At 39.6% G+C, this 21,051-nt stretch overlaps 1 protein-coding gene across 4 annotated transcripts in view; it reads left to right on the top strand.

Moving 5' to 3' along the window:
* TOMM70 (translocase of outer mitochondrial membrane 70) overlaps positions 1–21,051 on the top strand; it is a gene marked incomplete at its 5' end in the record, with an annotated part of 41,738 nt that overhangs the window by 14,852 nt on the left and 5,835 nt on the right. For all 4 annotated transcript variants that reach the window (XM_082221009.1, XM_082221007.1, XM_082221008.1 and 1 more), the window contains 10 exons: positions 5,804–5,977; positions 8,338–8,464; positions 8,681–8,790; positions 9,706–9,854; positions 12,952–13,159; positions 15,515–15,649; positions 16,206–16,313; positions 16,507–16,623; positions 16,819–16,916; positions 18,614–18,736. In XM_082221009.1, the coding sequence (XP_082077135.1) occupies positions 5,804–5,977; positions 8,338–8,464; positions 8,681–8,790; positions 9,706–9,854; positions 12,952–13,159; positions 15,515–15,649; positions 16,206–16,313; positions 16,507–16,623; positions 16,819–16,916; positions 18,614–18,736 (1,349 nt within the window). The remainder of the gene's footprint in view (positions 1–5,803; positions 5,978–8,337; positions 8,465–8,680; positions 8,791–9,705; positions 9,855–12,951; positions 13,160–15,514; positions 15,650–16,205; positions 16,314–16,506; positions 16,624–16,818; positions 16,917–18,613; positions 18,737–21,051) is intronic.

Raw genomic sequence — 21,051 nt, 5'->3', positions numbered from 1 at the left:
TTCCCTCTCCTCTTTCGGAGGGCATCTGGCAGCCGCTCTGTTTCGGTTGGAGAACAGGATCAAATGTTCCCAGTAAATTACAGGGGCGACCGCTCCAAGTTGCTGACCCCCGCCCCCCCGCCATTGATTCTAGCCTCTTGCTGCTGGCCCTGGCACGCTGGAAAAAAACCTGCTGTAGTGGAAAGGACTGAGATGGTTTTATGCCCGTTAGAAATTGGACCCAAACCTCAGACAGGGTCTGGTCCCAATTTGTAATTTACTTGGGATAGGAACTTGAGTTAGCCTTTACAAAGCCCTCAAGTGTGAGACTCAGTGTTATTACTAGAATAAGTGGGGAATCCAGTTATGAGACTCCATAACTGGGAGATGGGGGATCCACTTGATGATACAGTATATATTTTCATAGGTTTGGATTTAAGAGTATGAATGCATTTGAAAGCACTTTCTCAAGGCATGTCTTACTGTTATAGGCGTAGGACATTCCAAGTGTGTTAAGCGTGTCTCTTTGGTCATGTACAGTGGTACCTTGGTTTAAGAACAGCTTGGTTTATGAACAACTTGGATTAAGAACACTGTCTGTGAGGGCTGTGCAGCTAATTCAGTTATGTAGTCATGCATGCGGTACAGTCCTCTTGAAGATACAGTGGTGCCCCGCAAGACGAATGCCTCGCAAGACGGAGAACCCGCTAGACGAAAGGGTTTTCCGTTTTTGAGCTGCTTCGCAAGATGATTTTCCCTATGGGCTTGCTTTGCAAGACGAAAACGTCTTGCGAGTGTTCCGATTTTTTTCTCCCCCCCTTTTTCTAAGCCGCTAAGCCGCTAATAGTCTTTTAGCCGCTAATCCGCTAAGCCTTTAATAGCCGCTAAGCCTTTAATAGCGCTAAGCCGCTAATAGGGTTGCTTCGCAAGATGAAAAAACCGCTAGACGAAGAGACTCGCGGAACGGATTAATTTCATCTTGCGAGGCACCACTGTAATGCCTATTGCTTCTTTGAAAGAGCTCTGAACACATGAAAAACTAGTGCATTTATGAACTGATTTTTATCCATCTGGAGGATATAGATCGGGACAGCTAAGTGGTTGTGACTGTCCAGATGTAATTGGGCTCCACTTCCCAGCAAGTATAGTGAATGGGTCAGGGATGATGGAAGTTGTAGTCCAGCAACATCTGGAGGACCACAGGCTAGTTATTTGTAATGTGGATTCTAAAATTTGTGCTCCTGTGTCTGTTATGTTCTTAAAACAGGGATAAGTAGTTGTTGAAATAGGTGTACAGAACTGTACAGTTCTGGTTACCTGACTTCAGTAAGGGCATTGCAGAACTGGAAGTGATGTAGAAAAGTGCAACCAGATAATCAAAGCCCTGGAGCAATTCCTCTATGAGAAAAAGTTATATAACATTTGGGGCTTCTCTGTTTGGAAGAAAAGACAGGTAAGGAGAGACATTATAGAAATGTGTAAAATGATGCTCTGTGTGGAGAATGTGGCTAAAAGAACATTCTTCACCTTTCATAATACAGTGGTACCTTGGTTGTTGAACTTAATCTGTTCCAGGAGTCTGTTTGACTGCAGGAACTTCCTGCACTCAATCGGAAGCCGTGTCAGATGTTTGGCTTCTGAAAAACGTTCGTAAACCAGAACACTCACTTGTGGGCTTGCAGCGTTCGGGAACTGATTTGTTTGGGAGCCAAGCCATTCGACAACCAAGGTACCACTGTAGTCGAATCCAGGGCTCATCCAGTGAAGCTCATGTTGGAAGATTCAGAACAAGAGAAAAAGAAGTACTTCACACAGCACATATTTAAACTAGGATTCTCTGCTACAGGATGGTAGTTATGACCATCGGTTTGGATGACTTTAAAATTGCGTTAGACAGATCCATGGATGATAAGGCTATCAATGGCTGAGTATTACATCCAGTTTTAGAGGTGGTATGCCTCTGATTAGCAGTTGCTCGGGAACACAAGTGCTGTTCTCATATCTTTATTGTAGGCTTCTCATAGGTATGTAGTTGGTCACAGAACAGGATGCTGGACTAAGTGGGCCTTTGGTCTGATTCAGCTAGACTGCTTTGAAATAAAATGCAATAGCTTTGATTTAGAGACCTATATTTTGAAATTTTACGTAAATATTTCTCAAACTTTTGATTTCATAAACAACTTTTGATTAAAATAGGAGGAAATTTGTTTTTAAATTCAAAAGATACCTTGTAACTGCAGGATGCTCTAGTTCAAAGTGCATCATAGTGGAGACTTACTTTCCCCTGTGCTTAATTAAGTCACTGCCCAGGGTGTCCAGAGCATGGAGGTGTGCTTTCTGGGCAGTGGTAATGAATGCTTCAGAGATTCCCATGCTCTTGCCATCTGTACTGATGACTGTTTTGGGAAATCCAAGTGCATCTTTGTCTTCAGGATGGTGTCTCATTTCACATACTGGCAGCTAAAGCTGTATGGGGTATGGGGGTCTTTCCCCATGGCCTAGTCTGAGGCTTCGAAACATTTTTCATACTTTAGCATTTATGACCACACAGTTTGGGAATTAGTGCCCTCTCTAAATCTTACTAGGTAATTCAGGGCAAGTTAGGAAAGGCAGAGATAAAAATACTCATGAGGATGATACATTAATTGGAAACACTTCTTGTTTTAATGTAGAGTCAGGCATCTTATTGCTGTCTTAGCAAATGTTCCTATAGATAAAAATGAAAGTTCTTGGTGTCTCTGAGATTTCTAAGCAGAGTGCAGTCATTTGATAGTCTAATCTTAGAATGAAATGTATCTGGTCTCTTGCATTTGATGGGAGCTGTTAATTGCCAATTATGCCAGGCCATGGATTAGGAATATATAGCATGGTTTAAAGTAAGGGCTTTATTTTTTACATAGTGCACAGCTCCCAAAGTAGCTCTACCTACATTGTTGTGCCCTGAAAATGTGTAGTCCGATTGCATGATGTGAACAGTTGCTTAATTCTGTTTCCAACTTGGAATTTTATTTTTTAATCTATCTGAGGAAATCCTGTGAAATTGAAATGCTTGCATTCTCTTTGCAAGCATTGGAGAAGGAATATTAGCACTTTCCATATCAGGTTAAATAATTAATGGCAAATTTTTAAAAGTGCACTTTTAAAACTTATTGATCTTATGAGTAGTTATATATATTCCTTTCTTTAAAGTGAAATAGGATAAGTATCTTCTATTGTTTAGGCAGCTTAATAGCATTTGTATGTTGTTGTTGTTGTATTAATGAATGGAAAATATTAAAAAGTCCCCAAGTCATCTATCCTTCTTAACAAATGATGTAGGTGCGTAGAATTTGGAAATCTTTTTCTAGCCAAAGGTATTCCAAATCTCAGGCTTTTAATATCTTATAGAGACAAGCACTGCATTTTTGTTGGAGAGGCATTTTGTGGTATGGGTGGTTGGTGCAAGTTATTTTTCACTGGCATTTTGGTACTGATCTTGGACCACAAGAATAAAAAATTGCCTGTGTTGTTTGAAAGACAGTTTTTAATTATACATCTGTAAGGAAAAAGCTGAAACTTGTCCTTTATATATCTCTAGTCAATTTTTGTCATATGTTGGCTTCACTGAGATCATGCCCATTAAATGACAGCAAATTCCTCATTCTGCTTGAGAAGACACTGTCCCTAAAAACAAAGGCCTTGTTCATAAGCTTTGTGACATGGAAAAATAATGAAGACCAATGCACATTCCTTTAGTGTTTACTTTTTACCACAAACCTTTTTATCAGCTTGGTTTTACCATAGTTTTCTTTACAAATGAACAAATATACTCTTCTGCATTATCTCATTTAGGGAGTTTGTGTTTGAGAGACAAGGTAGTAATCATAAAGTGCTATTCAAACAGCCTTTGCAAGACTAAATGACGTTAAGTCTCTATTATGGCACTTGAGCAGTTTTGTACAGGAAGTACAGATTTCATCTGCTAGCAACTAATGTCTCAATTATTAACATTTCTGTTATGATGTGTTTTCTTTCAATGTAGAAATTAAGAGGATATTTTGCATGCTTGTAGGGATTCTCCATTGTGAGCAACATGATTTTCTAAGTCATGCAATACAGCCCTGTGCCTGCTTCATGTTTGAAGTTCTTGTGTTTGCAAAGGAATCCACAAAGCTTTGGATTGAGGCCATAATGTAAATTTTACCATTGAAATAGGTTATACCCCCAGGACTAGGAGTCTTAATTTTAAAAACATTAATTTTGAAGAAGTCAATTCTTCCACTTGACCCCTTAGAAATAAACAAAATTCATAGTGTTTGAAGATGTATTCTTAGTTATTGCTGCAAATGAGAATGTAATTATGTCACCACATTGGTTGTACATTGAGCAGTTTAATAATAAAAGTCCATAGTAACATCCTCAACACACATCTCATTTCCTTGAGCAGAGAATTGTCTAGGTTCAGTGCTACAGAGTTAAGTGTTTTATTTATCAAAAAAAAAAAAAAAAAACCCTAGAGATACATGGTATCCTATAAATACTTGGTTTTTAGTTTACAAAAAATAAGCAAAGCATTATGGAAGCAAGCAAGCTAGTAATATAGCTGCTGGTCATGCCTGAGATTCCCAGAGAATAACTAGTTCACTCAGCTCCAAGACTGAACCCAGTTCTAGTCAACTCCAGCTTAAACTCAGCTCTCTTGTCTGCCTCTCTAGGAGTCCAAATTTAAAGTTCAAACTAACACGAATTTCTCTTAGTGCCTCCTTTCTAGTTGGGGAATGTTGCCTTTCAAAGGCTTGTCATAGGTTCCAAGTCAACAGGAAAGCATGAAGGCTGTCTTGTTAGCTGTCATTGTGCAAGTATCAACTGGTCACTCATAACTATTAGGAAGCAAGAAGCATCACAGAATGTTCAGTGACCATAACAGTCTTCTCTCTTAAGTTGTGTATTCTCTTGGACTTGAAAGGAGATACATGTGTAAGCTATATTGCCTTCCTGTGCTTGTAATAAAAAGAGGCTTATCTCCTACTTCTATTTTCTTTATTAAAATAATAATCTTAGTGTGATAGAGTATGTTTAATGTATGTTTATGTTTAAATTGGTAGCAAGAACTACACCACAAATCTTTCATAAGCTAGGGAAATATTTTAAACATTCCTCTCAGCTGGCAGCTGTGGCAGCCTTTTATGCACATCATCTTATAAACATACATAGCTGAGATTCATATAGGCCTCCTCTAAAGATGCTCTATATATAGATTGCTCTAAATAAAGGCGGGGAAAATGTTTAAATCTTTGCCACATTTTGAATGCTGCATTATGTTTACCTATAGAAGCATCTTTATAAAATAGTGGCTTTCTTGTGATCAGCCCCCATCAGTGTTCAAAACTCCCATTTTTCTACACGCATTTTGCTACGGAATTTCATTAGCGTGAGCAGTTTCTGAGCTCAGTACAGCACTGCGCCTAAGATTTCAGATTAAAACTGCAGAGTGGAAGGAAAAGAGGACCTTTTGCTGCCTCCCCACTTCCAGATACTCTCTGAAGACTGCAGAAGAGACCCTCTTAAGAATATATAGGGGGTGGGCAGGGGAAGGACTGTGTGAAAAATGAACATAATATTTTAGCTGCAGTTCATTCATTTTCAGCTTTGTATTCTTGTTATTAAAAAATGTTCCTAGACATTCTGTTGTTGCGCCCATAACCTAGGTTTAAGGTGCTGTTTAGCTCCTAGTTTTGATATCTCAGTTTCTATAAGGTGGTTTTGGACACTTTAAAGTTTTATTAAGACCGCCCTTTCATATTTTCAAAATATGTATGAATGGTGAATATATGTTTTTTTCCAGAGCCCTCTTGATAGAGCCCAAGCAGCAAAGAACAAAGGCAACAAATATTTTAAAGCTGGGAAATATGAGCAAGCCATTCAGTGCTATACCGAAGCCATCAGTTTATGTCCGCCTGAGAAAAATGCTGACCTTTCTACTTTTTATCAGAACAGAGCTGCAGCATATGAGCAACTGGTATGTATCTTAAATACAAACATTATTAATATAGACTTCACCTGCTTCTTTGTATGTTTAAACATTTTATTTGTTCTAGTCCCCTAGGCATTAAACTCCACACATGCAGAAGTTTAAAATTCTTCTAATTCACAAGTGCCTCTTGTTGTTTGCAATTCCTTGGTAGGGAGAAGCAGCACATAGACCTTGTTTTCATGATCAAATTCAGACTTAAGAATCCAGGATATGCATGAGTTCCATGCACTCAGACACATCCTCTTCATGTGAGCAGGGAAACAAACCATGAAGGAGAAGTTAACTATTGCTTCATGATAAATACAAACTGGGAAACTGGTTAATGCCTTCCAAACAAGTGAATATATTAAACCATAGTTTAAAGTTGGATAACAAATCCTGGCTTGTTTGGGAGCCATTAACCATAGTTTCCCAGTTCACACATGAAGCTGTGGTTAACTGAAGCTGTCTCACTTGTTCCCCATTTGCATGGAAGAGGCAGCAAAGGTCTTGGGCATATCCTGCCTTGCTAGGCTAAATTTGAACAGCCAAATGAAACTCGTGAGTTTTGTGGTTTGGAAGTTCTGAATTGCAGGATTCACACATGGCTGTGTTGCATCTCCTAAAGACTTATACAGATTATAACATTCCCAGTTGCCTGACTGTGTATTTGAAATGGAACCTGAGATTCTCTTGGTTTTAAAGATGACACTGTTTCTTGGAGTGCTAGATTCCTAAACTTCCATAACTTACATTTCTGATTAAATACTGGTTACTCTCTGTGTTTGTCAGCTTGCTCTACTGTTTCTGTATTCTGCAAACTATATTTACTTTTGTCCTAATGCTGCTCTAGAAAATTAATAAATATACTGCTCTCCATACTCAAAACTTTTAAAGCTGATAAATTTATATTTCCATTTTTATTTGCAATGCGCTAATGACCAAACTGAAAAATGTATTAACACATTGAATTTATGAATTACAGTAGTACTGAATTTCAAATCCAGTAATTACCGTATTTTTCACTCTATAGGACGCACTTGTTCCCCTCCAAAAATAAGAGGAAATGTGTGTGGGTCCTATAGAGCGAATGCAGGCTGCACGGATAAGCCCAAAGCCAGAACAGGGAGATGGAGCGCTGCGGAGCGCTCCATCTCGCTGTTCTAGCTTGTGGATGGCTGCGCGCAAAGCCTCTGCAGTGCCTTCACCCCGCTGCCCTGCAGAAGCTAGGAAGGCTGTTCCCAAGCCAGAACAGCGAGACGGAGGGCTCTGTCTCGCTCTTCTAGCTTGGGGACGGCTGCGCGCAAAGCCTCTGCAGGGCAGCGGGACGCTGCGCTCCAAAGGCTTCAGGGATCTTTGAGGCTGGCGGTGGGGGAAAGCAGCACTTCTCCCCACCGCCAGCCCCACAAGCTCGGGTGAATGCACCTTGAACACACCTTGTTTTAGAGGGGGAGAACAAGAAAAAAAAATTCCCCCTGTTCTCCCCCTCCTATGGTCCGGTGCGTCCTATAGAGCGAAAAATACGGTAGTGTGACTAGGTGAGATGGCAAACCTTTTTGACAGAAACTGATAAGAAATTTGCAAGCAGGATAAATGTTGTTTGTCTATTTGAAAGCTTACCTCTCCAGCAAACAATCTGCCCAAGCCTGAATTCTTACACACATTTACAAGGGAATAAGCCCCATGGAACATAGTGGTCTTAGTTCTGAGTATAAGAATCATAGTGGGAGGATTGCATTAAATTTAGTTGCAGTAGCAAACTTACCTTTAATAAGATACTTAGAAACATGCTTATTAGAAGTATTTCTTCTTTATTTGCATTATTCGGGCTTGAATAGTACAGTACCAGGTCTTGATTTCACTAGGCTTTGAATACTGCTTCCTACCAGCTGTATCTCTTTTTAGAAAATCTTGTTTTAGAATGCACACACTCATTTTCTTATTGGGTTGCAGAGTTTCCCAGTTTCATTTTTGACTGGCTGCTTCTGCTCTTTGCTTTCCCAGACATCTGTCTCCAAGATGCTGCTTTGAGAGCGAAAAATTCATATGCTTTATGGTCAAACTGTTTACTAATACTTTAGTAAGACTACTCTGTAGTTGTAACCATTTTCTGTAATCCTAAACACATCAACCTGGGAGTAAGTTGCGTAGAGCACACTGGGACTTAGCTCTTGAGTAAACAAGCATAGGCTTGCATTGATGGATTTGTAACTTAAATCTAGAGCAGAATCTGAAGATAAGATCATTTTGGACTAAACACTATTAAAGCATACTAGATTGCAGTGTTAAAAGTGGTAGAAATCTCCTGTAATTTTTTTCCTTTGAGAAAATGGCTTATTTGTAACTGGTTATTCTTCTATTTACAGCAAAAATGGAAAGAGGTAGCACAAGACTGTACAAAGGCAGTTGAGCTAAATCCCAGATACATAAAAGCCCTCTTCAGGCGTGCAAAGGCACATGAGAAACTAGACAATAAGAAAGAATGTTTAGAAGGTGAGTATGTTGTACTTTAAAGTTAAAGATGCAGAAGTTGTTTGAATTCAGCAAAAGAATATAAGTTTATTTTCAAAATCCTTGGCTGCAAAGAGGGTTATGTATAAGTCATGTGTTCAGAGGGATAAAATGTACATTGTGGCAACTGGCTATAAAGTTTTTCAAGGATTAAAGAAATCATAATTCATATCATTGTTTTCTGTTTATAATCCCCAGATGTCACTGCAGTGTGCATTTTAGAAGGCTTTCAAAATCAGCAAAGTATGTTGCTAGCTGATAAAGTTCTTAAGCTTCTTGGGAAAGAAAAGGCCAAAGAAAAATATAAGGTATGTTTTCAATATTGGTTGTGATAGTAACACACCTGCCATTTGGTGGTGGTTACAAGAATAAAGCTGTGCTAATGGTTTTTACAGCAAGTGTGAAGTGATTTGAAAACTGGTCCTAGTGAAAGTAAGGATTGCTGATAACCACAGTGGGAGTAGCCGATACAGGCAATAGAAGCAGCAAGTCCATAAGTCAGATACTTTACGATATTTATCCTTCTTTTTCTGCATAACATGCCAAAAAACAACCATGTTCCGGGTATATACATGGCTCTCCACAAAGAACAAAAACCAGGTTCCTACCCTAAACAGCTTATTATTTAAAAATAAACATAAGAAAAACAGGAAGGGAAGGGAAATGGAGGTATGTCTTATTTATGTTGGACATACTTTGGTTTCAGTAGGATAATGTGTTGTAGATAGTTTAATTATCAGTTTCAGTAGCAAGGAATCAACTACAATACCAGTAATCTTGGTAAACCAGCAAGACATCAGCAGTTGTATCAATATTATAGGAAAATAGTCCTCCTGACCTGGAATATTAATAACAGCATAGTGTTCATCCAGATTTTCCATGAAAGAGTATTCTCAAGTGGGAATTAGCACCCTCATTAACACCCTCATTAACACCCCCTTAATTTAGGTGTGTGAATAGAAGAAGGGTCTTCATGAAGATGGAAAAAGAATTAGCAGGCTGATAAGGAAGGAATAGTGCTTCAAAAACCCTGGCCAGACTGTTTTGTACTTCATAGGCTGCCACCAGCACTTAAACTGCACTTAGAAATTGAACCAGAAATCATTTTTTTAAAAGTGTAATTAAATTGTGTGCTAATTTCAGTTGGATTAGTTACTTGCCATTGACTGATAAAAAAAAATTAGAAATGGCATTTGAACCAACACTGTCTCATCTTATTTCAGAACAGAGAACCTCTGATGCCTTCACCACAATTTATCAAATCATACTTCAGCTCTTTCACGGATGACATTATCTCCCAACCACTTCTTAGGGGAGAGAAATCTGATGAAGATAAAGATAAAGAAGGAGAAGCCTCTGTCATAAAAGAAAAGTAAGTAAATGATAAACTTAATTGAGTAAATTTTCGGTTTTCTAGTATTCATCATTGTCTGTTCTGCATCTTTATAACTGGAGTTTTGCTGTGGTAACACATATAATTAAACAGGAAAATTTAAATAAAGCTAGTGCTTACATTCCTTCCAGTAGTAGGAGTCTGCATCCAGTGTGAGGACCAGCTTACCTTTTGCTTGTGGCACCTACACAGAGTAACAGGTTACTAGCTAATGTATTTGTGTGTAAGGGTGTGTGATTTTGTAATAAGGTATGGTTGATGGGTAGATGTGACAGTGAGCAAGAAGTGATTTGTAGCAATGTTGTAGGAAGGTATGTAACATGATTTCCTTTCTTAAAAAGAGGGTGTGCGACTTTAAGACTCGCAAAACATTTTCACCTTTTTGTGGAAATGGGGTCACCCCCAATTAATGTTTGCTGCTGCTTGTTTTTAATGATAATAATAGTTTTCATTTCTATCATTGGATAAGAGTGTAATTAAATGTCTCTATCCTCAACTTAGGGACTTGGGTGGTGCTGTGGGTTAAACCACAGAGCCTAGGACTTGCCCATCAGAAGGTTGGTGGTTCGAATCCCCGCGACAGGGTGAGCTCCCGTTGCTTGGTCCCTGCTCCTGCCAACCTAGCAGTTCGAAAGCACGTCAGAGTGCAAGTAGATAAATAGGTACTGTTCTGGCGGGAAGGTAAACGGTGTTTCCGTGCACTGCTCTGGTTCACCAGAAGCAGTTTAGTCATGCTGGCCACATGACCCGGAAGCTGTACACCGGCTCCCTCGGCCAGTAAAGCGAGATGAGCGCTGCAACCCCAGAGTCAGCCACGACTGGACCTAATGGTCAGGGGTTCCTTTACCTTTACCTTTATCCTCAACTTGGAAGCTGGTATTTGGTTTTGTTGTTAGTTTCTTGTTAACTTATACTGGATAGACATTTATAGAAGGGCCAACCAGATGCATATTGGAAGGCCAGAAGCAGGCCCTGAGCACAATAGCAGGAGAGTCTCATCCTTCATTAATTTGTCTAATCCTCTTTTCACATTTTTGTTATTGTTATGACCCTGAGCAACTTAATATCAAAAGCAAACTTGGCCACCTCACTTCTCACCCTTAACTCTAGGCTAGTAAGTAAGTAACTAATTTCTTATTACGGTCAAAGAACAGTGCAGTAACTCTAGGCTGTTTATGAACAAGTTAAAAAGCACAAGTCCCTTGTGGGACTCTGCTTCCTACATTCCTCTATTGGGAGAACAGCCCATTTATTCCAACTCTCTTCTTCCTTTTACTTAACGAATTTGTGATCTGTAAGAGGACCTATATAATTCCTTACACACTCAAAGAACTCTTAATAGTTTAGTGAGACAGGTCTTATCCTAGCAGAAGGCATCCTGGTTCTACTTCAGCAAGCCTTGTTTTTCTATATGCTTGGTTATTTCATCTTTAACAATACATTCCACCAGTAACCAGCCTGTAATTTCCAGGATCTTCCCCCCCCCCCATACCTTTTTTTAAAAAATGATGTTAGGTTGTGCATTTTCCAGTGCTCGGATATGGAGACTGATCTGTGGACTTATCTGGACATAATTATCCTGATGTTGCTTTAACTGTGCTTAAAATATTAGCATTGTGACAAATGCGTATTTGCTTCCCTACTTCTGTGGGTCAGACACAGTTAATATTAACCAGGATTTGTTTTTTACTATCTTCAAATTCTAGTTAGGCATTAATTGAAGCCTGGTTATAGTTGGTACCATCACAACACTTTATCATGGCTAGAGCTAGCAGGAGGAAAGAGTGAAAGAAAGAAGGCTGGGATGAAGGAGCATGACATTTTGCATCGCTTTTATGATTCTTTCCTTGGCTTAAGTCATCAGGAATATTAGGTATACACCTCCCTCTGCGGTGGTCCACTGAGTCAGAAAGATAGGTATTGATCCAAGAAGTACACAGAAAGTGACATTTTCTTAGAATTAAGTAGAACAAACCATTATGTTTCTAAAGCATGCTTTATAAGAAAGGTAAAATGCATGGTGCTGTATATTTTCAGCTTTGAAAATCTGTAAGGAAAATAATTGCTTAGAACATGGCTTAAGTTTGCCCTAGCTGTACACTACCAACTTGCCTGATACTGTAGAATATGTTTGTAGTGCAGGAGGAGAATCATTTTCAGAGTGTTGGGCATATGTGCAAAAAGAAAATGTATAAATTTAAACAATAAGCAAAAACATTTATTACTTTTTAAAAACAAATGCTTCTTTATTATGGAAGGAATACCCAAAGCCACTTTGGTTTATAAATGTGCAAAAAGTGGGATTAGAGGTTAAATCTCAGGTATTACTAGAACAAAGGTTTGTATTTAGCTTCATTTCTGATAGCTACCTGAGAATTTTGTTGTTGAAAGCTAGTATTAAATAAAGGGTAGTATTAAAGACTTTTAAATAAATAAAACCAACATTTTATTTTCTGAGCAGCAGAAATTATTCTTTTGATACTTGAGTATGAGAGCATACAAAAAGAGAAGTGACAGTTGTTCAGTTTCAAGAGAATGTCAAATGCACATGCTGTTAATTCGAGTGTTCAGTTTTGCTGAAGATGGGTCATAGATAGCAAAGGAATGGCACCATAAGCTACACATTGAAGAGTGGTGTGTGTGTGTGTGTGTGTGCGCGTGCGCATTTGATTCAACCAGTCAATCGGGACACATGAACATTCTGAACTGGAGGTTACTCAAACCATTAGTTTCAAGGCCATCACCACCTTACAAAGTCAGAATACTTGGGATACTGAAACCTTTTTTTAAGATAAATTCTTGAAACATTTTTGAACATTTATCTGTTATTTGATTGTGTGCTTTAATATGTGCTGTCTGTTGAAATAGTTCTGATAACACCCAAGTAAATTATTAATTTGCATATTTGAAAATTTAAAAGATGGATTGATGAGGAATAGGATATTTTGGACCAATTGGTTTGTGAGTTAATGTATAGCCGGTGATACCACCCAAAATGCCTTCTCCATATTTTTTTATTAGAACTAGGGAGAATTCTTCACTGTCCATTAATGACCTCTATGCATGTTATTTTCAGCTCTGGCTATTTAAAGGCAAAGAAATATATGGAAGAAGAAAACTATGACAAAATAATTAGTGAGTGTACTAAAGAAATTGAGGCTAAAGGAAAATATATGGCAGAAGCTTTACTATTAAGAGCTACATTCTACCTGCTTATTGGTAATGCAAATGCTGCCAAACCTGATCTGAATCAGGTTATTGGTATGGAAGATGCCAATGTAAAGGTGAGTGATGAATGTGTTTATTTTCCTGAAATGTTTTGCAGTTGATGAAGCAGTGATATTCTGTTCATCTATTTCTGTGATTCTGCTGTTGACTAGAATATATAAGTAACTATGTTGCTTCTTACCTGACCTCAGCCAGTACATATTGTCATTGTTGTTGTTTAGTCGTTTTGTCGTGTCCGACTCTTCGTGACCCCATGGACCAGAGCACGCCAGGCACTCCTGTCTTCCACTGCCTCTCGCAGTTTGGTCAGACTCATGTTTGTAGCTTCGAGAACACTGTCCAACCATCTTGTCCTCTGTCGTCCCCTTCTCCTTGTGCCCTCCATCTTTCCCAACATCAGGTCTTTTCCAGGGAGTCTTCTCTTCTCATGAGGTGGCCAAAGTATTGGAGCCTCAGCTTCACGATCTGTCCTTCCAGTGAGCACTCAGGGCTGATTTCCTTAAGAATGGATAGGTTTGATCTTCTTGCAGTCCATGGGACTCTCAAGAGTCTCCTCCAGCACCATAATTCAAAAGCATCAATTCTTCGGCGATCAGCTTTCTTTATGGTCCAGCTCTCACTTCCATACATCACTACTGGGAAAACCATGGCCTTAACTATACGGACCTTTGTTGGCAAGGTGATGTCTCTGCTTTTTAAGATGTCTAGGTTTGCCATCGCCTTTCTCCCAAGGAGCAGGCGTCTTTTAATTTCGTGACTGCTGTCACCGTCTGCAGTGATCATGGAGCCCAAGAAAGTAAAACCTCTCACTGCCTCCATTTCTTCCCCTTCTATTTCCCAGGAGGTGATGGGCCCAGTGGCCATGATCTACGTTTTTTTGATGTTGAGCTTCAGACCATATTTTGCGCTCTCCTCTTTCACCCTCATTAAAAGGTTCTTTAATTCCTCCTCACTTTCTGCCATCAAGGTTGTGTCATCTGCATATCTGAGGTTGTTGATATTTCTTCCGGCGATCTTAATTCCGGCTTGGGATTCATCCAGCCCAGCCTTTCGCATGATGAATTCTGCATATAAGTTAAATAAGCAAGGAGACAATATACAGCCTTGCCGTACTCCTTTCCCAATTTTGAACCAGTCAGTTGTTCCATATCCAGTTCTATCTGTAGCTTCTTGTCCCACATAGAGATATCTCAGGAGACAGATGAGGTGATCAGGCACTCCCATTTCTTTAAGAACATATTGTCATTACTATGCCTTTTGAGGATTCAAGTGTGATGGCTTAATATGCTTAATTCTTAGTCCACCACTTTTCCTCTGTATATGCCCTCTACCCCCACCCCCAGGGTAGTGGTAATAATTTTCAACATTCACTTATTGAAAAAAGTGAATGTTGAAAATTATTACCACTACCCTGGGGGTGGGGGTAGAGAGCATATACAGAGGAAAAGTGGTAGACTAAGAATTAAGCATATTGCCGGCCTTTTCTCCCCTTCAGTTCCTTGCAAGCATAGGATTGGCATTATACATTGCCCAATATTTACTTTCGCCCATTGTGTGACAGACATTAAACAAAATTATCCTAGAAATGGGCGAATTTCAAATTTTTGGCCAAGGAGACCTGGCCATAAATTGCATCTTTGCTTCAGACATCTAAAGCACTTCTGACTCCTAACCAGGAAGTGAAACCTAACCAGGAAGTGAAACCCTGCATAACCATTTCCTGACAAACTGCTCACAAAGTTTCTATTAACCACTGATTGGCCATGAGCCACCATATGTATTTACTGCCTTAGGGTATATCAGGCATGTGGAACCTTTGGCCCTCCTGATGTTTCTGAACTACAACTCCCATCATTGCTGGTTATTGGCCTTGCTTGCTGGAGCTTATGAGAGTTTTAGTTGAGCAACACCTGGAGGCCCAAAGGTTCCCCATGCCAGGGCTATATGAAACTTAAATTGCAGGAGTAAGAGAAATACCAGTTCATGACAAGGGTGCCTGGGTCTTCAATATAATATGACTATCCCTGTGTTATGGGAGGAATGAAGAACAAAGAATCCAATTTTAGCTGGGCACCCAATTCAGTTCTCTGGATCTAGGATATTTGTCTTCCTGTAACTGTCATGGCCTACTTTAAGCCTTGTTTGGGGTTTTTTAACAGTTTAAACGGTAGTAATTTTGTTCAGTATCATGTTCAGATTGCAAATACTACCCAGGTTTAGGGCTCCATGACTGATTGTTCAAAACTATGCTATCAGAACTTGGGCTGCAGTCCTAATTATGTCTACTCAGAAGTAAGTACCATTTAATTCCTTGGGGCTTACTCCCAGGTAAGTGGGATGACTAACGCAGCCTAAAACTCTGAAAAGACTTTTTAGCTGGCAGCTATAATTTCCATTATTCCTTTTAACAGCTTCGTGCTAATGCCCTCATCAAGCGAGGCAGTATGTATATGCAACAACAACAACCTATGCTCTCTACTCAAGATTTTAATATGGCTGCCGATATTGATCCTCAGAATGCAGATGTTTACCATCACAGAGGGCAGGTATTTATTTTACTTATTATTAAATTTCCCACCCATACCTTCATCCACAAAGGGATTCTAGGGTGGCATACATACCAATGCAAATATCTATATAATATTAAAATAGTAGAATGTAAAGTGATAATCCAGGGATAGTTAGTAGTAGGTAGGAGTTGTTTTGAATATTTCCCCTTCAAAATCAGATACTCTGTAACATATAGATAGATAGTTATAGAGTATATTTTTACAGAATATTAGCGAGAGAGAGATTGACAACTGTGCTGTGATATTTGAGTAGTTCTTAAATATCTCTTAACTGCTAAAAAGTAAGCAACTGGAGAGAAGTGCAAGATTAGTGTTAAATGGGGATGGATGCTAAACTTGCTGTAAACAAGAGACAAGTACTAGGCAGCTGGTTAGATATTACCCATGTAAAATATATTTTCTAATTGGAGTAGGCCTATCTTCCCTGGTAATTAGAGTGTGGAATGATTTTTTTCTGGTATTTCTATCAGTGGCATTGACTTTTCCTTGTACAGCATGCAGAGCTTTGCTCATACTTCTTTCTTTGTGTTAGCTAAAAATTCTGCTTGACCAAGTTGAAGATGCTGTAGAAGATTTTGATGAATGTATCCGTTTGCGGCCAGATTCTGCCTTGGCACAAGCACAGAAATGCTTTGCATTGGTAAGTATATGGGGTTTTATTAGGATTTTACCGTCAAGCAGTCAAATATTTTGTCAAAATACTGTTTCGCTTTCAGGAAGTTGATGGTTTACATTTAAGAATGTATTACTTATTGCTTGGAGGTTAGATGACAATAAATTAGTTTTCTGTCATGTTTTTATTTTTTACATAGTCACTTGTTGTTTTTTAACAGTATCGTCAAGCCTATACTGGAAATAACGCTTTACAAGTACAGTCGGCAATGAAAGGCTTCGAAGATGTTATTAAAAAATTCCCGAGATGTGCTGAAGGCTATGCACTATATGCCCAGGTATATGTTTCTCTTCAGTTGTGAAAAAATTGTGTATTATCATGAACTAACTCAATAAATAATACTTCTTAATACTTCATGTGCTAACAGGTTGGGCTAGTATATGCCACTTATTTTTGGAGAGGTATACGAGAATGGGAACTTAATCTTTAAACTACATCTTCTTTCATTATTCAATTATGTTTATTCATACAGGCATTAACAGATCAGCAGCAATTTGGCAAAGCTGATGAAATGTACGATAAATGTATTGATCTTGAGCCAGATAATGCTACTACTTATGTTCATAAAGGGTAAGTACTGTACTTGCTTGCTACATTTATGACTTACCTGCAGGTCCGCTTTTGTGGTTTATTGTATGTGTGAAAGCATCTCCTAAATTTTAGATCTGAAATAATCTGTCTAAAAAGATAATGGGTTCTATCCAGTTCTGTTGCTCAACTGATGGTAAAGCTTCTGTTAACAAAATGGGGATTGAAGCAGTTTTGGATGACCTGTTCCTCTTGTGCTCCAGCCTGTGGTCCAGAAGGTTAAGGGACTCTTAAGCAGGTTATATTGGATGGAGGAGAATCATTGAAAACTTCTTTGCTCTCCATTACACTGATGGAAGCTGTTCCATCAGGTGGGTGACATAGAGGGATAAAATCCTTCCCTAGTAAATGGACGTGGCGTGGAAAAATTTCCACTTCTAGTTAAAATGTTCCACTTAGTTTTATGTAGTACTAGTGACGGAATAAATAATCCTAAGTATGTATATGTGCAACTTTTCAGGCATAGTAAAATAACAATGTTAACAGTGCCTCCACATCGAACCCTTCCACTGAAATCAAATATGCTATTGAGTAGTTATGTGTATTTTAAAAGTATTGATACACATACTCATTTCAATAAAAATTTCCAAGTGAAGCTTTGAGTTTGTTTGAATATTGAATTAAAATCACACTACTTAGACTTCTATTGTTTCCTAATCACATATTTCAGCTCCTTGCTACTGGAAAATCTACTCAGATATTTATGCAACATATTAAATTAGTAAGACATGCTTCTTGTAATTTTGTTTTACTAAATGAAAGTCAAACATGCTAAATCATATCTCCAGCATTTAAGGGCAGCTGTAAATATTTTGGGGAAAATTCCAATCCACAATTTTCTGGAAAGCTCACTTTATTGGTGGTAATAATGTAACATTAAAATGTTTTAAAGGTATAGTGATATTATCGGGTTGGATCCAGAGTTCCCATGAACGGAGCTCTGCTTATGGGATGCTCCCAGTAGAAGAAGTGAAATAATTGTTGTTGCTAGTTTTATCTTTCCCCCTCTTCTTGAAACGTATGCGGGATTGCAGAGAGGGCTGAAGGGTGGAAAACTGATTCATTCTAATTGGAGCCTTGTGGTAGGGACACACTGCTTGGTATGTGCTGGATTGAAAGGTGCGATTGAACTGATAGAGAGGCTTAATGTTTCACCTTCTGCCTTCAACAGTTACAGTTGGATTTCTGTCCAAGAACTCTCACCTGATTTGAATCCAGCTGTGCTGTCGACAAAGACAAAAGTTGGCATGTTTAAATAGAATCCAGCCTCTATTTTGTCAATCATATAGTCACAAAAGGTATACAGTAGTACCTTGGTGTACAACCATAATCCGTTCCAGAGGTCCGTTTGTAAACCAAAACAAGTTGTAACCCAAGGTGTGCTTTCACCAATGGGGCTTCCAAAAATAATTTGTTCGTAATCCAAAAAAAGGGGTTGTAATCCAAAAAACGTTTGCAAACTGGGACACACACCGTGTTTGACGTGTTTGTAATCCAAAACGTTTGCAAACCAAGGTACCACTGTATATGTAAATGACTACATCTGACTTGGATCCAGAGCCTACTTGACTGTAGGGCTCTTTACTTTTTCAGACTGTATTTTCTTTCTTAGAATGCTATTATGTTAGGTCTGTTGTTTTCATACAATTCACTTAGGCCTGCAATTGTTTTTATTGCAGTTTACTTCAACTTCAGTGGAAGCAGGATTTAGATAAAGGTTTGGAACTTATAAGCAAAGCCATTGAAATTGATAACAAATGTGACTTTGCATATGAAACTATGGGGACAATTGAAGTGCAAAGGTAAGTACCATATTTTTTCCAGTTTGGGAGTCTAGAATGCTACATTACTGTCATCCGACTTCTTCCTTCAAGACTGTTGGAAGCAGATGGTCCTATAGCACAGCAGTGGGGAACTTCTGGCACACGAGCCTGATAATCTGTCCCCTGACACTGTCAAGCCAGTCTGCAAAAGAAATGGTTCCACATGCTTGTCAAAGTGACCCTGTGGGGTTTGGGAAGTAAGGATCCAGCCACCAGCTTGATCCAGTACTCCAACCCTGCTGGTATAGGAGAGGGATAAGCTTCATTGCCCGTCTCTCTCTAGGTGCCAAGTGAATATCCCTTGGATCAGGCTCCGATCCTCTAGTACAGTCTTTCACAACCTTGGGTCCCCAGATGATGTTGGACTACCACTCCCATTATCCATTATTGCTGCCCCTGCTGGCTATGGGAGTGGTAGTCTAATAGCATATGGGACCCAAGGTTGGGAAATGCTTCTCTAGTTACTGTATTTTTCGCACCATAACACTTACTTTTTCCCTCCTAGAAAGTAAGGGGAAATGTCTGTGTGTGTTATGCAGCGAATGCCTACGAATGGCGGGGTGATCTGCTGTAGTCGTGAGCAGAGGATCCATGGTTCCCCTTACTTTCCTCCTCTGTGGCTCGCTTTGAAACAGCAAAGAGGGAGAAGAGCCGCTGAGTGAGGAGGAGAGAGAGACAGAGAGCCTGCTTGCTTTAAAGGAGCAAAGCGGGAGAGGAGAGGAGCCGCTTACACAAGTGTAAGCGGCTCCTGTCCGGTTGGCTCCTTTAAAGCAAGCAGGCTCTCTCTCTCTCTCCTCCCCACTCGCTAAATAACAGCAAATATTTTTCAAGCAGGCTCTCTGTCTCTCTCTCTCCTCCCCACTCGCTAAATAGCAGCAACGTTTTTTCAAGCAGGCTCTCTGTCTCTCTCTCCTCCCCACTCGCTAAATAACAGCAAAGATTTTTCAAGCAGGCTCTCTGTCTCTCCTCCCCACTCGCTAAATAGCAGCAAAGATTTTTCAAGCAGGCTCTCTGTCTCTCTCTCCTCCCCACTCCTCTTATAAGAGCCTTCTCCTCTTATACCCCTCTTCTGCATTATTAACAGCATCCTTCTCTACCCACCCCACGCGTGTTCCCTGTCCCTTGAGTGCTTTTCCTTCCCTCCCCACTTAAAATATGGTTACAAAGCATGGATCCACATGGACCCTCAGGATTTTTGCACTGGTTCACCCCAAATTCACCATCAGATCACATAGCATGCCCATGGCTACAGCTTGCACCAAAAAAATCACGCACCCACTGTTGCCTGGGGCTGCAGTGGTGCAAAAACGTGGTTACAATGCACGGATCCACATGGATCCTCAGGATTTTTGCATTGGGCTACCCCAAACTCACCGTCAGATCACATGTCTGTGGCCACAGCATGAACCACAAAAATCATACAGTGGTGCCCCGCAAGACGAAAAACTTGCTAGACGAAAGGGTTTGCGGGTTTTGAGCTGCTTCGCAAGACGAATTTCCCTATGGGCTTGCTTTGCAAGACAAAAACGTCTTGCGTTTTTTGCAAGTTTGTTTCCTTTTTCTTAACACCGTAAATACAGTTGCGACTTGACCTCAAGGAGCAACTCATAGAACGCGGTGTGGTAGCCTTTTTTGAGGTTTTTGGTGATTTTTGAAGCTTTTCCAAAACTTTTCTGACACCGTGCTTCGCAAGACGAAAAATTCGCTAGACGAAAAAACTCACGGAACGAATTAATTTCGTCTTGCAAGGCCCCACTGTACATCCACTGTTTCGTTTAGAATATTTTTTTTTCTTGTTTTCCTCCTCTAAAAACTATGTGCGTGTTATGGTTGGGAGCGTGTTATAGAGCGAAAAATATGGTAGGTACTGATGTACTAGTTGAAAACAAGTGCTTTAAGTCATTAGCAACTTCCTTTTCAGAACTGATGTTGATTTTTCTTCAGCTGAAGTGCATTTTGGCATCAGCTGTTACTAAACCAGTATCAGTTCTCTACTATCATATTGGTGCGATTACAATTCCAGCTTGTCAACAGACAAGCAGCTATTATGCATTCCATGCTACTAAACTTTGAAAAGCTTCCTGGCTGGAAACCAACCTCGGACAAAAGCACTATAACCCTGGGCCAGTTCTGTAGTAGAGAACAGTGTGGTCTCACTGACATTGAAGCACCGTGATGCAGTATATAATAGTGCAGTGTGTATCTGTGTCTGTGTCTATACACACAGAGAGATATGTGTACTTCCACCCACACCTAATTATAGGGTAGTCATATGTAACCTACTTTAAGTCCCA

Source organism: Podarcis vaucheri, assembly GCF_965113315.1.
Source record: "Podarcis vaucheri genome assembly, chromosome: 4".
Lineage (NCBI taxonomy): Eukaryota > Metazoa > Chordata > Lepidosauria > Squamata > Lacertidae > Podarcis > Podarcis vaucheri.
Note: the sequence above shows the minus strand (reverse complement) of the source record. Positions and strands in the feature narration are given on the sequence as shown.